A 17385-nucleotide genomic window follows, 5' to 3' on the forward strand; every position below is an offset into this window, starting at 1 on the left:
AGAGTTCCCTCAATATTATTAAGAGCTAGTCTCAATGACGGATTCAGAATTTATTCTTTTGTGGAGGCAAATAAATAGTGTATATATTTTAACTTAGTTTATTAACAAAATTAATTAAATATTTATTGCATTTTTCTAAAAAACACTTCACATAAAATTATTTTTATAATTGTGCAATTGTTAGAAGAGGAATATAAGAAAAGATAAAAAGCAATACCTTTAAATATGAAAATATCTTAATGCATCTCTTGATACTCTTAGCCATCTGGTGAAATTTCAATTATGCCTCATGATTCCGTAGATACACATCCGGAAACACCTTTTTTTAAAATAAAAATTGATTTTTTTTCCGTATGTGTATCTACGGAAGCGTTAAAAACATAGTGAAAGTTGGGAAAATTCAAGATATTCCAGTTCAATAAATCTTCTGTAGATGTATCTAAGGAACGTGTTAAAAACAGAATATTCTGAAGATGTACCAACAAAACTTTCTGCTATATTTTAAATCACCTACATAAGCATTTCATTCAAAAACTCCAATATTTTTAACAAAAATGGAACATCAAATTATAGTACATCAAAGTAGTCCAATTTAAAGGCAATGGAATATAGTATAACAAAATAGTACATCGTATAGATCATGTAAATAATGTCAAATATATAATAAAAATACATATATCAATAAAATCACATGCATCACTACTGTGTATGTCGGATAACATCCTCATCCTTTACCATGCCTCTAGCCCCGCCTCTGCGTCCACGTCCTCTGCTGACTACTCTGCATCTATCGTCAAGTGCCCCACCGGTCCTGGCATGGTGTCGACGGTATAAAAATGTTCCCTCTGTCACCCCCATGTTACCATCCAGTACATGTAACATCCCGATTTTATTAGCTATTTATTTAATTAGTTTTATTTGGTGTTTTACTAATTATTCATGTTATTCAATTATTTAGTATGATATTATTTAATTTGAGATTTGTGCTAATTGGATTAATTGAATTATTAGTAATATTATGAGATATTAGTTAATGGGCCTAATTTAGTTAGAAAGAATAGATTGTGGGTTAAACCCATTTATGTGAGAAAGATAGTAAGAAAGAAATTAGGTTAGTTCTCATAAAAATTCATTTTGGAGAAAGAGGCTAGAAAGAATAGAAGAGAGAAGAGAAGAGGATTGTAGATTTCTTGAAGTTAGAAGGAGAAATTCAAGAGGTAAGGGTTTGAATCCAAGTTCTTATAGACTATATGATTGGGTAATGTGTGTTTGTGTAATCTTTCATCTCTTCATCTCATAGTTTTGGAAAATGTTAGGGTTTATGATAAAACAATGAGATTTTATGATTTGTTCATGTTTAAAGTGTTGTATGAATGACCCATGGTTAGAAACATGATTATGAACATCATATGTGTGCCAATTTTGTTTTTAATTGATGTATGGATTGTGTTTGGGTTAATGGGTGTTGTATGAGGGGAATGGGGAAGAAAATGGTGATTTTCTAAGTTTTACGCAGCATAGGTCGACCTACACAGAGGTTTGCGTCGACCTGTGCAGCCTAAAAGGCAAAAATCTGGGTTTTCTGATGAATGCGTCGACCTATTGGGTCAGCATGCGCATACCCGAGGGTGGCAGGAGTTCAATGCGTCGACCTATGCTTTTCTTTGCGTCGACCTGCAGATTCTATTTTTGGCAGATTCTTGTAAAGGCCATAACCTTTGATCCGTAGCTCCGTTTTATGCGCCGTTCGAAGCGCTAGGAAGCTAATGAGATTATCTATGTGATAGGGTAGGTTTGGTTGATGTTGAATGGTTTAATTTTGATATTAATATATGGATAACATGTGACTTACTTATGTGTACATGATGAATTAATGACTTGTGACTAATATTCATAGATGTGTCAAGTGATGTGATATCTATGATATGTTAGGATGAATATATATATACTATTTGAATGTTCCTTGTATATAATGATCATTTAAAGGTGTATGTATTGAGATGTGGATTGAATACATGTAAATGCTTTTATGTGTGTTACGTTTTGGTATGTGATGAATAACAACTATTGGTAAGATGTGTGGGAATATATTCATGATGATTGTAACTGGATATATGATGTTTGTTATACCTTGTTGTAATTGTTAATTGTGTTGTGAATGTTGTGTACAATTGGCGGATAATTCATGGAGTTGGATTATTGTGGTATGCGGTAAGTTAAGATTGATGAGATAATCTTAATTGCATAAATTGTTGGTAATTGTACATACATTCATAGCATGGTCGGCTTTATGGTGGAAGCGGTGAAACTTGGGTTCACATGGTAAGAGACGTTGATCCTTGAATGGAAACAGGCGTAGCAGACGTGATCCTTAATAGGAAATAGGCGTGTTGGCTTTGATCTTGTCTGGATCGGGAGCGTGGCTTGGATTCTAGATATTGAATCGGAAGCGGTGAAACGTTGGGTTCATATTGGGTACCACATGCATAGAGTCACATGTCTCGCATTGAGTCACATTGGTGTTATGTGATGTTTGAACGTATGCAATTGTGTGATTGTTATGTGTGTATGAGATGTGATAAGTGAATTTGGTGATTCATTTGATATGAAAGATTGTTGTGTTATAATTGTGATATATGTGATTGGAACATATGTGATGTAGATGTGAAATTATATGTCCTTGGAATCTAGATGTTGGTGAAATATGATTATGTACATTGTTTAGCAATCATGTATGATATGTGGAATTGAACGACTAGGTTGTATGGCATGAATATGTGAATCTTGATTAATGGCATATGATGCATGTTTATGTGAAGAGTGATGAACTCTTGAAATGTATTCTTGTTGTGTTTTACATTTCCCATATTATGTTTATCTATAAGAAGTTGAATTCTCACCCTTCTGTTTGAATGTTATCCTTTGTTGGTAACGTGCAGGTTTCATGGATAATGACGCTTCGAAGGAGGATTAGCGTCGAGATTTAGATCTCTAGTAGGGTGTCGTGACTAAGTAGTCACTTGTGCTCTGGTCATATGTAACACATGGGAGTTGAGTTTTATGTTTTTATGACTCGATGTTATGAGATATTTGTTTACTCATATTGTATTCGTATTTGAATATGTTATTTTGGTTAATGTGTGGCCTTGAGCCAAGATGTTGAAACATGGTGGATGATGTATGGGAATCATCCTATTTTACCATTTATTTAATGATATGATTATTCCGCTGTGGTTTGCATGTTGTTTTAAATTCCCGTGTTATTTGAAAATGACCATTGCATGTTTAAAGATAAAATGTTTGTTCTATTTTGAAATGTGTGTAACGCCCTCGTGAGATGCATGCTTTCTTTACTCTGATTTACGCAAATATATGCCTTATTTGTTTAGTATAGAATTGGGGGTGTTACAGTACACGTCTGTGATCAGACCCCTCAGGGAAGAAATCAGCGACAATGCATGCCTGCGCCATGTCAAGTATCTCACGATAGCAAGGAAGAACATCGTCAGTGTGGTCCAATTGAGACTGATGAGACTACAAGATCTCCTCATGGGTTGGTCTGGGTGGTGATCTCGGTGCAGTGGGGATCATGTATGGGTGTGACACCGTACCAAGTGATGTACCCATCGGTACAACTCCAGTCTCTCTCTGATATGGTTGTCGGAGCCTCTTCAAGAACCATGTGATGCTCCCAGTCTCCAAAGACCTCATCTATCTGCCGACGGGTCATCAAGATACGAGCGGAGACAAGAGGGTCGCGAGGTATCATTTGACAGTACCCAAACTTACGCATGACGCGCTCCGGAAGATAACAAACAGTGCTGGTCGAACTGGCTGCCAAGCATCTATAATATAGTGCAGTCATCCCACGGAACCGTCTCGCGGTGAGCAGCGTAGCAGTCGTATTAGACGTCCTCACCAGTCATGCGATCAAGATAGTGTTTGTAAGGATCCGACAGATGGTTCCCTATGAGGAGGATGAAGACACTAGCACGCGACATGACCTCAATTTAGTCTGACACCTCTTCCCAGTCAATGTTCATGGGCAAGTGTTATAATATCCAGCCCTGCAAAAAAACGGGGATCAAACATTATCACAAATATATAATGAACCATTTTGAGAAAAATTATAGTGATATAAGATTGTTACCATTAAAAGGGAACAATTGCCAGCCACAGTCCTTGCCTTCCACAGGCATCCCTCTCTGAGTCTATGGTAGTTGTATGCCAGTGTAACCGCTCCCTAGTTGTACTCATGGATACGTTAGGTAGCTGATAAGTACCTCTGGTAAACGACATCTGTGTACGACGAGGTCGTGTCCAAAAAACAACTGGGTGCCTAACAAAAATATCAAAAAACATCTCAGCACCCGCTGCCTGTGTATCTCCACTTATACTGGGTCACCAGCAGCCTGTTGTGTCGCAAGGAGCTCAACCTCGTTTTGGCGCGTCAAGAAGGAAAACCTCACGTGCGCGTCACAGGTCCTCTCCACCTCCTCAAGCGCGTCACCACAAGTATTTAATTTCTTATTCTCTTACTTGGTGTTCAATGAAGATGAAGTCAAGATGTCACACTAGAAGGTGCAACATCAAACACTTACAAAAGTGGTAGAATATATTCTAATGGATCGGACCATTCTAATGCAAGGTGAATATCTTGGAGGATAGAAACAAGTATATTCTATTGTGATCTATAGAAAAGGAAAATCTATGATATGTAAAGTATTAAAAGGTTCTTATCTTTTCCTTGAAAGAAAACAAGGTATGCTTCTGAGTTTCTCTATTGAGAGAATTACCTTTAGTAATGTTCAACCAGATATTGAAACATCATCTCAGCAGGTTGTTACTCCAGAAATTGTGAAAAGACTAGCAGACACTAAATAAGAAAGCTTTCAAGTAAATACATTTTTTTCTAAGAAGGAGTTCATTATTTGGGTTTTTTTAGTCTGGAATCATCAGTATCTTCAGAGGAAATTACTAATGATGGTGAATATTGGAGTAAAATATTTTGGCGAAGTCTATGAAGATTGTAATATTGGAGGATATTCTGGTCACTTGATTTGAATTAATTGAATCTTGATATTTCTTTAAGATTAGCTACTTTGCTGAAGTAAGATGTATTCTCTATTAGGTTGATTACTATAAGTGTACAATGTCAAACTGAATGTCATGACATTGTTGTGTGACAAGCTACTACAATCAAGATACTCAGAAATTTAACTCTATTTACTAAAACAAGTCTTTGGTTCAAGTCACCATTGTGTCAAGAGTCTTGCTAGAGGCAAATATTGACACTCCTAAGATTAGTATGTCTGAGAAGTTGCAGGAACTATTTTCATTATAACTTGAGTTGCAAGTTATATCGAGAATATGAGGGGTAATTTTTGAATTGCACAATTGAAGAATTATAGTAGTAACTGTTTGGTCGGTCTGCCACCTATATGCTTTCATCCTGTGATATGTGCAATCTAAAAAAAAGCATTTCCAATGGCATGAACAATGTCATTTAAAATGTTGTAACATTTTCCAGAGGTCAAAGCTGCTAGGGATGGAACCGGGTCGGGTCGGGTCGGGTGCGGGTTTCACATTATCCAAACCCGCACCCGAAATCGGCACCCAAACCCAAACCCAAACCTAAATGTTGTTCGGGTGGCAAAATAACACCCATGCCCACACCCGTTGGGTTCAGGTTTTTTCACCCAAACCCGAACCCACAGTAAAATACATAAAAAAGTACATTTTTCCTACAACTTTCCACAAGATTATATATATATATATAAATATATATATATATATATATATATATATATATATATATATATATAAATATAAAAAAGCGGGTGTGATTTTGGGTTTCGGGTGCGGGTTTCACAATACCCAAACCCGCACCCGAACCCAAACCCAGTCAACTTGGATTTTCGCCCGTTGACTCGAGTTCGGGTGCGGGTGGGCCCCACGGGTGCTAGTCTGCTTGCCATCCCTAAAAGCTGCTAAGAAACATGTCTCTCTCCAAATGTGAATGGTGCACTGTTACTAAGGATGATTTTATTTTCTTCCAAAATTGCTCTCATTGACTGGACCGTCGTTACAAGCAAGGGTTCGTTATAATCTAGGTAACTGTCCTTGTATTCAAAGTCTTTACAACCTCACAAACTGCATTTCAACAATGAGAAAATCTTCCAAAGATGTTAGTGCTAAGAAGGTTCAATTCTTGTTTGTCTTGAATCAATTCTTGCTTACATTGATTCTTTTGTGTCAGGTTATTTTTTTTGCTCTATTTTTGTCAATTTTTGGCTAAAAAGTTGGAGAAAAGTGTCAGTAAGTCTAGGTCTAAGTCAAACGTTGTTTGATATATGCAACATTTTAGGCGGAGCATGACTGTCTGTCATGTGAGTCTTGAGTCTATTTGTGTCTGTTTGTTTCTGCTTCTGCTGCTACCTCTGTTATTGTTGTATTTGCAGAATGTCATGTTGATTGTTATAACATCATGTTTGTGTCTTATGGTCTGAGTTTTGAGCATAGTTATGTCTTGTGTAGGGGTAGGAATAGACCAGGACGACCTACAGGGGTCTATAGCCTAGCCTAGTTAAGGTCAGGCCAGACCAAGCCTATTTAATAAAAGACCAGACTTAGGCTTTTTTAAAAGCCTATTTAATTAAATAGACCAGACTTAGGCTATTAAAAAAACCTATGAAGCCTTATAGACCGGCCTATATTTTCACACACACAAATGAAGAAAAAAAGCTATATATATGCATATATATTAGAATAAAGGCTAAATAGGTTGGCCTATATATGCATATATAGGTCGATCTATAAGGCTTCTTAAGTAATATGAATTAATTGAAAACTTTCATGAGAATCATACTTTTAAATAGACTTTCAGGTCTGGCCAAACTTTCAGGCTAGACTCATGCCTTTTAAATTCATTGTAGGCCAGACTCAGACCTTCTAAAGCCTAGCCTAGTAGCTTATTTCCACCCTCAGTATTGTACGCTGAGTTATGTGAACTTTCATCTAGGAAGTCCAGGATGGTAAATTGGAACTGTGTTTGAGGAGGAGCATCTCTTATCTTTTCCTCATGTACAAAATTTACATGTTTAGCATGTAGCTTGTGTTTGTGTAACAACGTTTTTACTGATATATGTTTGTGTAGTTTGGTTCTTGGTTGTTTTAGCCAAAATTTACTAAATGGGGAGATGGTTGGATCTATGATTTTAGGATTGACAAAATTTTGCTAAAATATGGTGCTTGAAATATGTTAAGCAAGATGTCATAACATCTTGATCTTTTGAATAATTTTTATTCTTTAGAACTATCACATCTAAATATCTAAATAATTTTTATTCTTTAGTGCTTGAAAGATGTTAAGCAAGATGTCACAACATCTTAATATTCTGAATAATAATTATTTTTAAGAACTATCAGATCTAAATAATTTTTATTCCTTAGTATAATGTCGAAACCCGCTAGCTTCAAATTGCTTATTAAAAAAAACTTTTATTAATGTTTAATAAAATAAAATTAAAAAATTTAAATTAATTTATCAAATATAATATTTATTACTCCCTCCGTTCTTTTATAATTCTCACTTTTGTGAAAAAAATTTGTTTCAATTTAATTGTCACTTTCAAATTTCAATATAGTAATCATTTATAGTTTTGTCAAAATTGCCCCTAACTAATTATTATGAGAAAGAAAAAAATATATTGAAATGATTAAAAGTTAAGGGTATTATAGGCAAAAGGAAAATTATAGCTTAAAAAGTTAACATAATAATTTTCTTGGTATCTGTAAAAAGTTAAAATATGACAATTAAAAAGGAATGGAGGGAGTAATAATAATTTAATAAGATTTATGCATAGCAATATTTTATAAATGTGTCTATTTATATTTGTTGTTGTGATTATACAATGAGAAAAGGGATGATGCACTGACAGTGTAAAATAGTTTTACATTGTCAACCAATTACAACCATGTATCCAATTCCATCACACTTTTATTTTTAAAATTTTTTAATGACATAGCAAATTGGTTGTTTTCTATTGGATGACAGTGTAAAACTGTTTTACACTGTCAGGGCATATCCATTAAACTCTTATACAATAAATAATCTTTGTGATTATAAAAACATTTTGAATTGTCGTCCTTTAGAAATATACCGTGTATACAAATCAAAACTCTTAGAAAATCATACTTAGAAAATTTATTTTGTAACAACATTTTGAATTAGTCATGATTGTGTCACAATCTCATCACAATTTCTTATACTTACCTCCAATAGCAATGAGACAAATAGTGGCGGGCAATAGTCAACACAAGACTTTTCTCTTCTTTCTTTTCTTTCCCATTTCCCACTCCATAAGTCCCAATAACTAACTAACTCCATTCCCCTTTCACACTTCACTTCAATCATGGCCACACTATTCCGAAAACTACGCGACTCAGCAGCATCGTTTAAACGATCCACCACCGCCACAACAACCACCTCGAACAATTCATCACAACGATCTCATCATCATGACGCTCCTTTGGGTTTATTCGACTCACTCCCTTCTGACATACTCCTCAAAATCATACGATTGTTGGAACCTAAACACGCCGCTAAACTCTGCATCGTTTGCAAATCATGGCGATCTCTTGTTTCCGATAACGAACTCTGGGATCATTTCCTTCACAATCACCAGCCTCTACACTACGATTCCATTATCTTCTCGGAAACTAAATTAACCTCTGGTTATCCTCTTCCGTAAGTAACAATTCAACAACCGTAACTACTACTACTCGTGTTGTTTTAATATGATTTAGAACTAGTAATTGTGTTTAATTTAGAGTTGAATTTTTCAGGTTCTTTGTTACTCAAACGCCACGCGTGTTGTCGTTTAAGCATATTTATGGCCAACGGGAACGACTTCCTCCTGCTGTTATCATCGACGGTACTTATCACATGTTCGAATTCACTTTCAGCTTCAACAAAATGAATGATGATTTCGCCGAACTCACCGTCTTGTTTGTGTTGGTGCTTCATATGAGATGATGCGTTTAGTTAGTTATTTTTGCTGTTGTTGTGTGTAGGTGGTTCTGGCTATTGCAAATTTGGTTGGAGCAAAGAGGAGCGTCCATTGGGGCGAACTCCTACCTTTTTGGTAAGACTACCTGGTTCAATTGGAGCCACAGATTTACAAGGTTTGGAAGTGTTTGCTGTGTCTAACCTCTTCATTAAAATTTGTTTATAATAATTTAGGATAAACTCGGTAACTTATGGAGTTGAATTATGACTAAGTTTTTATATTTAATAACCACGGAGCTCCATTGTAATATCATTTAATAAAGCATCTGTTGAAGTATATAATTGGACGTTTGAGTAAATTTTTAAACTTTTAGGAATAGTTATTAACTTCTAATTTGAAAGTATTTACTGAGTAGTGACTACTAACTAGCATCGACCCATCTGGTTGGATTTTTCTTCTCCTATGCTTACTATGACTTGAGTTCAAATAAAAAGTATAAAAAGTAGCATGGTTGATAGGCGTTATGAAAATTTCACTTAAATCCGTGTAGAGGTTGATGATCTCTTTGACCTTGTATAAGGGAATGCCTCACCGAATATATATTTTGTATAGAAAAGAGAATGGTAAAGGCGAGCTTTCTAAAAATATTGAGACGGAGATGCTTATTTTACATATGCTTTTATTATTTATTGTAATTGTTCTTTTAATATTTATCAATAACTTTATTTGATCATGTTCAAACTATTTCTCTTCAACTTCAAAAATAATATATTCGTTTTGTTTACTTTTTTTAAAACAAACTTTTTTTTCTTTTGTTTTAATGGTTTCCATTTAGTAATGTCTTCTGGGGAATTTCATTTGCAGGAATTTGGTAATGTGGAGACACCGATATATACTAGGCTTCGACATTTTTTTGGGACCGTCTATGGCAGGTGAATCATTCTGGGCTTTTCCTTGTTGGAGTAGAAATTTTTTCCAGGGATGATTAATATTAAACTGTAGTAACGGTGTTGTGGAAAGGGTAGTTGTTTTCTACTGGTTATACATTTGTGTATGTCTTGAGCAAATTCTATGTCTAATGGCAAGGATATATTGGTGGCTTTCTCTGCAGGATGAAGGTGAAACCAAGTTCTCAAGCAGTTGTTGTTTCTTTACCAATATGCCACTATGATGGTTAGTTAATTTCTTTTTACTTATTTGAAAATTAAAATTACTTGTGTTGTTTGCGGATCAATACTGAGTAAACCCTTCTGTCCTACCTAAGACAAATGTGGTATGATTTGGAAATTAGATCATCAAGGACTAATTTGGTGACAAATTCTTTGGAGAATAATGCGGTGACAATGACACTATATTTTGAAAGCCCAATTTAGGGGTTTACTCGATCAAGATTTTAGTGAAGCCCATGAATTTCCTTCTTAAGAACTAATTTGTATATAATTTTTGAAATACGCGTAATTTTGTTTGGATGCATTACCAGGTGCCAAACCTTAACCAGTTTCAATAAACACCTCAATTTATATGCTTTGAAAATAAAAGTTATTAGGAAAAAATTTATAAAAGAAAATGCTTGGTCTGTCTACCCTCATAACTGTATGAATTATGATTATTTGTGAAGTTAGGAACACTACGAAACCACTGCAGGTTTTGCTTTAACCATGTCAAAGTCAGTTATGCTGCTGCACTTTCGCATACGTGTGCGTGCTTGTGTATGCTATACATTATTGACTTTAAAGTTCATATTTGGTAGATCAAGTTTACCAAATTTCATACAATTCAAGAGCTATTTGATATTTTAACTCATCATTTGTTTTAACATATAATATGATACTAAGAATACTATTAAATTACATGCATTGTGTAAAGTTTTTGCATACATGATCATCAAGAGGACAGTATAATATGGTTCCATGGTTATTTCTAGTCATTTAATGACCTCTTTCCTCATTGCAGATACCGAATCAGCCAGAGCATCAAGACAGCAGCTTAAAGATGCAATCTGTGCTGCTCTATTTGACCTGAATGTTCCTGCTGTTTGTGCTCTCAACCAGGTAGCATATTTTAGTGGGAACAGAAATTTTATTACCATTTAACTTTTAACCCATGAGAATAAGATTTGGATCTGAGTGTTGGACTTAGAGGATCCATTTTCTTCCTCCTTTAATTTAGTTAATGAGAAGAGACATAAATGGAAAATTTAGCTTTAAAAAAAAAGAGGCATACATGGATTTATGTACTTGCACCTCTTTAACAAGTATTCCCTGCTCTTTCCCTAACACAAATCCCTATTTGAAATGAAATTAAGGCTGAAATTATTTTGTTCAAATCACTCTGCAAAGATTAGTGAGTATATAATTGGGAAGAATCTCGTTGTTCAGCAGTAAACTGAAAAGGCATAAAATTGTAAAGAAAGAAAGATGGTTGAAGATGGAAATGTTGTAAATCAATGAGTAAATATCAAATTTTGTTCTTTTATTTAGTTTTGTACAGCACTTATTCTTACTATATTTTCTTAACTTATTTGTTTTCTATTTTGTAAGTGTAGGCAACTTTAGCTCTGTATGCTGCAAAACAAACTTCTGGAATATCTATTAATATAGGCTTTCAAGTCACATCTGTAGTTCCAAGTATGCTTTATCATTTTGTTCTCTCATACAGTTCCTATTTATGCTTAACTAAATATCTCTTACATAAAATACATGAACTGTTAGGAATGTGGAAAATTGAGAAGAAAAATTGATAGAAAGAATCAAAAGAGAATAATTATGTTGAATACTGAGAAATCTATGCTCCAAAATTTTGAGCCATCACTCTGGTCACTCAAATCATAAAATGTTTACAAATCTTTATGATCTCCCTCTACCCTTGACCCCTCCTATTAATTAGGTAACTAATTCCGTCTAACTAACAAGCTAACTACTCCTAGTCTGAACTAGTTTCTCTTTTGAGTAAACAATCATTTTGGTCCTTTATCATTTGAGGTGCTATCACTATAGTCCCTTAATGTATCAAAATTACTAAAACATCTTCGGATGTGTATTGTGTTTGTTATTTTGATTGCCAAATGTATCTTTTGTTAGTTAGTTTGGTTTTCAAATGTGATTTCCGTTAAGTCAGTTTGCATAATCCGGTTCAGAAGCAGTCAACACTTAACATCACCTCTTGTGTTCTAATATATACATTATACTTTACTCTGAAGTCAATGGGTTTATTGTTGATCTCTTCTGTTTTCTCCCCTGATTGAGCATATATGTGTTTTTGCTTTGCAGTTTTAAATGGTAAAGTGATGCGAAAGGTGGGTGTGGAGGTTGTGGGGCTGGGAGCACTAAAACTTACAGGGTTTCTTAGAGAGAAAATGCAACAAAACAGCTTAAATTTTGAATCTTTGTACACTGTTCGCACACTGAAAGAGGTATTGCTGTTGTCTTTTTTGTTTTGAAATTCTTATTTGATGAGAATTTACTTATATTTGATGCCACAAATGTACTTGGAAGGACAGAAGTGGACCCTACATTGCTTATGAATTTCATTTTAGTTTAAACATCTCTTATTCTAGTTGCAATATCTAAAGAAGCTTCACATGTCTCGGTTCCTGGTATGCGATATTATGAGAGATATGAAAACCGGGCATCCGTCTTATAACTTAAGCTTCAAAGTTGATTTGGTTTTTGACAAAGTTCATCATTCTACCTGCCCCCCTCTTTTTTAAATATTTTTGCCAAGAAGTTAATCAGTGAAAGGGAGGCTTTAGGAATTTAAGCATCAAAGCCAAATCATTTGGTTTCTTTATGGTAGAGAATGGTTCTACATTTGATGATTATGGAAAAATACCGCGGTTTCCACCACCACATTATCTTGTCGGACAAAAATGGCAGTTTTTGGTTGTTGTCACTTGTCAGCCTTTTATGAATTTGATCATCACCCTCATGAAAGCCCTTTCCTTTGTACATCTAGGTAACATGAGAGGCAATGAAAACAATAAATGAAATAGAAAATGTTCCTTCAAATCAAACAAGCCCTGCTTATCAGGGAGGAATGCCATAGAACAAATTTGAGCACAATAAGAAACAGAATCCCTAAATTTACTCCTGATAGTTATGGTTGCAGTCAGTCACAGAGCTATCAACAGACCTGATATTGACATTGGCAACACTTCCCTTGAGCAGAAAAATGGAAGTTGGTTATTACCAGCTTGTCGGCCATTATTTCAAAACTTGGTCAGGAAAGTTTTGTTAGGATGTCTGCTGGATTCTTGTTACAGTAGTGGCCCAAATAACTGGACAAGTGAATAGACCATGTCAACATAGTTGGGCCCAGGTTAAAAAGGCTCACTTGCATGCCCCAAAAATGTCAAAATCAACAACTAAATTGTGTTGTATATCTTTCTTAAGTTACTCTAATGTCAATTTAAAACAAACATTCACTTGTTAGAGTCATGATTAATTGAAATTCCTTAAATGAAGCTACTCTAAGTCTTCAACCGTCAACCTAAATAGCCCTTAGCCTGCAAAGGATTAGGCTGGCTCAGCAATTTATTAGTCTCCACTAAAGCTGGTCTGGTTGTATTCTTCCCTGGCAATCCAAATTGACAACTCTACTTTCATGGGTTCAACAAGGGGAGTGTCCAAGAGGTTAACTATTTAGACACTTCAGAAAATTGATGGTACACTTTGATCTCGTTAAAGTTTCCATTTTATGTTTTTTGTTCCTTTTCCATCTTCTCTCTCTTTTTTTTTTTTTCCTGAAGTGTGGTGAGAGTCAATGGTACCTGTTTGCTTCTTTTGTAAGCCTGCTTATGAGACAAAAATCACATTGGCTAGTAGAGTTAAAAGGCTTATTAGAACTTGGAAGGTCTTCATTGTTAGTAAGTTGTTAATTAAAAATATTTAGCAAGATATAAATAATCAAAGGGAATAGAGACAAGGAAACCATTAGGTCAGTAATTTTTGGGGCCTATAGGGGCAAGGACGGTTAGACATTCAAATTTCTATAGATTTATGTTTCTGAATTGCGAAGTCTAGCTCCATTTTTTGGAATAAAAATTACAGGTTCCTATATTAGTGTGCTCCTTGCATATTTTTACGTCACTTTAAAATCATATTAATGTGGTTGGCTGATATATCTGGTTACATGGAAACAGAAGCTATGCTATGTGGCGTATGACTATGAAGCTGAGCTATTGAAAGATACACAAGCATCATTTGAAGCTGGTGAAGGGAGGTATACACTCTCGAAAGAGCGGTTTCAAACAGGAGAGATCTTATTCCAGCCACGTCTTGCTGGGGTGTAAGTTTTTTTACTTTTTCCAATATTGTTACAACTTATTTGTATACTGATTTGCTTCAGAGATTACACTCATGCCTGCCATTATTTAGCTGTTTTGCTTGATGACGTTTTTTCTTTTCATTTTTGTTCTTTCCAACTTCAAATCAAGTACAATAATTAGTGGCATTTTTCATAGTACTGTAAGAAGGTGATAATACTATTTTTAAACTTGACACAACTTTGGTAATCTTCTTTTGGAGGCATTTAACTCACTTGAAAACTAATGAACCTAAATTATACATTATTTAATGATATGGTAATTTGTGATAATTGTCTAAACCATGCCGTACAATGGATTGATTATGATCCTCTTCCGTCTTATTTGTTTATATTGTTCTAGCTTAACCATTTTTCTACATTTTGGTATAGTCGAGCAATGAGTTTGCACCAGGCCACAGCTCTCTGTGTGGACCATTGCTATTCTGCAGAATTAGCAGGCGGCAGTGATTGGTTTAAGACCATTGTCTTATCAGGAGGTTCTGCATGTTTACCAGGTTTAGCAGGTAAATGTCTCTTTTCATTTTGGCACTTTTCATCTTTGTATCTGGGCATAAAGATGAGCTGAAACCATGACACGGAATACCCCTGTTACGGGCTACCATTTTCTAACTCTACCTTTGGGATCATATGCTTCAGAAAGGTTAGAGAAGGAACTTCATTCGTTACTTCCTCCTGATATGTCGAATGGAATCAGAGTCATCCCTCCTCCACATGGTGCGGATACTGCATGGTTTGGTGCAAAGCTTATTGGCAGTGTGAGCTATCCACTAAGTCTTTTAAAGATTCACATTTTTCTTGCTCCACAGGACCTCACTTTAATGCTGATTAAGTTGGAACATTTTGATAATTGAAACTTTCTAAAAAAATGGAATTGACTAGATATTCATTAACAACTTTGTGTCAGCTTATATATGGTTACATAATATAAATAGTTTGTGCTTATGTAGAGCTGACTGTGTGAATTATATTCAGTTGAGCACATTTCCTGCCCCCTGGTGTACAACAAAGAAGCAGTTCCGTCAGAAGTCTAAACTCAACCGAATATGGTGATTACTTGGTTCGAATCTTCTATTCTTGATGATATAATTATTCTATAACAGCAATTCTGCTTAATAATTTCCATCATGGGGCAGCAACATGATAGGAGTGAATTTAGTTTTACTTGTACTTTAATAACAATTACTTTACGCATAGCTTTGCTGATAAAAAGCCTATATAAGCATCCAGTTTGTTTAGAATGAAAAGAGACAGGCTTCATCTGTAATTTAAGTACTGTACCATGTTAAAAATGTGTTAATACGGTTTAAGTCCAATCCACAAGCTGAAGGGTTTAAAGTATCAGAGATACATACGACTTGGTAATGGGTATTATTGGTTATGGTTATGTAAGTGCAACCAATAATAGAAAGAAAAAAAAATGATTGATGGAGAAACTAAAACAAGGACACAAATTTGGGTGGGTTGGTGTCAAGGTTTGGGTGAAGATGATAAGTGCTGCCGTGGTTATGGTCAATGGCAAGGAGTACTTGCAGTGGTTACACTTCTACAGTTTGATGCTACTTTGGTGTTCTTGAGTGCATTGTTTGTGGTTAGTGGAGAGGAAGTTTGTTGTGGGAAAAGATGGGGTTGCTTTTGCTTCCTAGAAAATGACTTGTAACAAATTTGTTTCTTAAAACTTGCAATCTCAATGTAATACTTGAAAATTTAAAATTCTCAATCATATTAATTATTTTGGACAGTTTAATGACTACATGTCTTTCCTCCTCGTCTTGAACCAACAAAATGAAGATCAAAATAAGGGTTTGACCAAGGAATTTTAGCTTATCCTCAAGCTGTATAATTGAAGTTCAACATAAAACATGTGAAACTATCAAGATTGATTGGGTTTGTGGTAGCTAAAATGCCATGAAACCAACAGTCTTTTTGTCCAAGAGTTCCGGAGAAAGGATGAAGATCAATTGGCTCATAATTTCTTTTGGATTACAGGTTCGCAATATTTGGAACTAAATGATATAAATGGGCATTTGTTAATCATATGTTGAAGAAAATCTGCTATGCTACATTTGTTGGAATCTGTTTTGTTGAGTTGGTATATACTTAACCATGTCAATCAAATCCTATATTAATTGTAAAACCCCACAGAAAGGATCAATTATGGTCCTTTGATACACTTGTTCATGTAGCACACGAGAATGGCTAGACATAGATTCACCGCACTACTAAGAGTAGGGGAGACCCTACATAATGTAGATTATAGATCAATTTAATTTACTTCCAATAAGTTTCCATTATATTCCAAGTCCTTGGAATGTCAACAACAAAAAGTTGGAACCTTCTAACCCTTCTAACACTACTCTAGCAAGGAGGAGACACCTTTCTAAACAACACACTCATTTCATTTTCACTTGGACCACCTATTTTTGAGTACACAAATTATTATGTTACCATGTAGCTGCATCTTTCTGGTTAGGATGACAAAAATACCTATGTCCATGAATGTTTGTGCGGATTAATCGGATATATCCATTGAACGAGGTGGTGATCATATTTGAAGTCATATAGTTAGCAGATACTAGTAGTACTTTCTTTATTGAATATATAGTATATACTATGAAATTTATAATATCTTAAAACGAGATAAATTCTAATAATACGATTAAATTGAAAATAAAAATCTGAATTGACACAAAACCGAGATATTTATATGGCATACTTTAAACTAAAGTGAAATTTGAGTTTTTTTTAAAGATATTAATTCTCATCCATTACTATTGTAAAAAAAATTACAAAGTCACATCATAATTGACGAATTATGTATATAACTTCAAAAGTCATTATGATAAAAATTAAACGTTAATAATAATAGAACTGCCATAATGTATGATTATTCGACAACATAAATAATACTCTTTACATTAAAACACATAAATCAAATTATTATTAAAATCCAAAAGTAAAATAAATAGTCATGTCTAGTTCCCTGTATTCGTGTTCAGGTGTGGGATCACTGAGAGTGAGAGATGAAGCCATACGTGGTCTCAGTTTCACA

At 34.7% G+C, this 17385-nt stretch overlaps 1 protein-coding gene across 1 annotated transcript; it reads left to right on the plus strand.

Moving 5' to 3' along the window:
* The first annotated feature begins 8324 nt into the window (after positions 1-8324).
* LOC131641917 (actin-related protein 8-like) lies at positions 8325-16074 on the plus strand. The gene is made up of 12 exons (XM_058912218.1): positions 8325-8749; positions 8848-8936; positions 9076-9146; positions 9876-9943; positions 10123-10184; positions 10965-11062; positions 11557-11638; positions 12281-12423; positions 14152-14297; positions 14706-14839; positions 14973-15091; positions 15309-16074. Exons 1-12 carry the CDS (start codon positions 8415-8417, stop codon positions 15384-15386), a joined length of 1425 nt encoding a protein of 474 aa, XP_058768201.1. The 5' UTR covers positions 8325-8414; the 3' UTR covers positions 15387-16074.
* Positions 16075-17385: the final 1311 nt, after the last annotated feature.

Source organism: Vicia villosa, linkage group LG1 (assembly GCF_029867415.1).
Source record: "Vicia villosa cultivar HV-30 ecotype Madison, WI linkage group LG1, Vvil1.0, whole genome shotgun sequence".
Classification (NCBI taxonomy): domain Eukaryota; kingdom Viridiplantae; phylum Streptophyta; class Magnoliopsida; order Fabales; family Fabaceae; genus Vicia; species Vicia villosa.

Bases quoted from the DNA above. Each gene is read 5' to 3' on its own strand.
- LOC131641917 (XM_058912218.1), top strand. From the start codon at position 8,415: ATGGCCACACTATTCCGAAAACTACGCGACTCAGCAGCATCGTTTAAA. The intron at 11,639-12,280 runs GTATGCTTTATC...TTTGCTTTGCAG, and splicing joins AGTCACATCTGTAGTTCCAA to TTTTAAATGGTAAAGTGATG. The intron at 14,840-14,972 runs GTAAATGTCTCT...CATATGCTTCAG, and splicing joins ATGTTTACCAGGTTTAGCAG to AAAGGTTAGAGAAGGAACTT.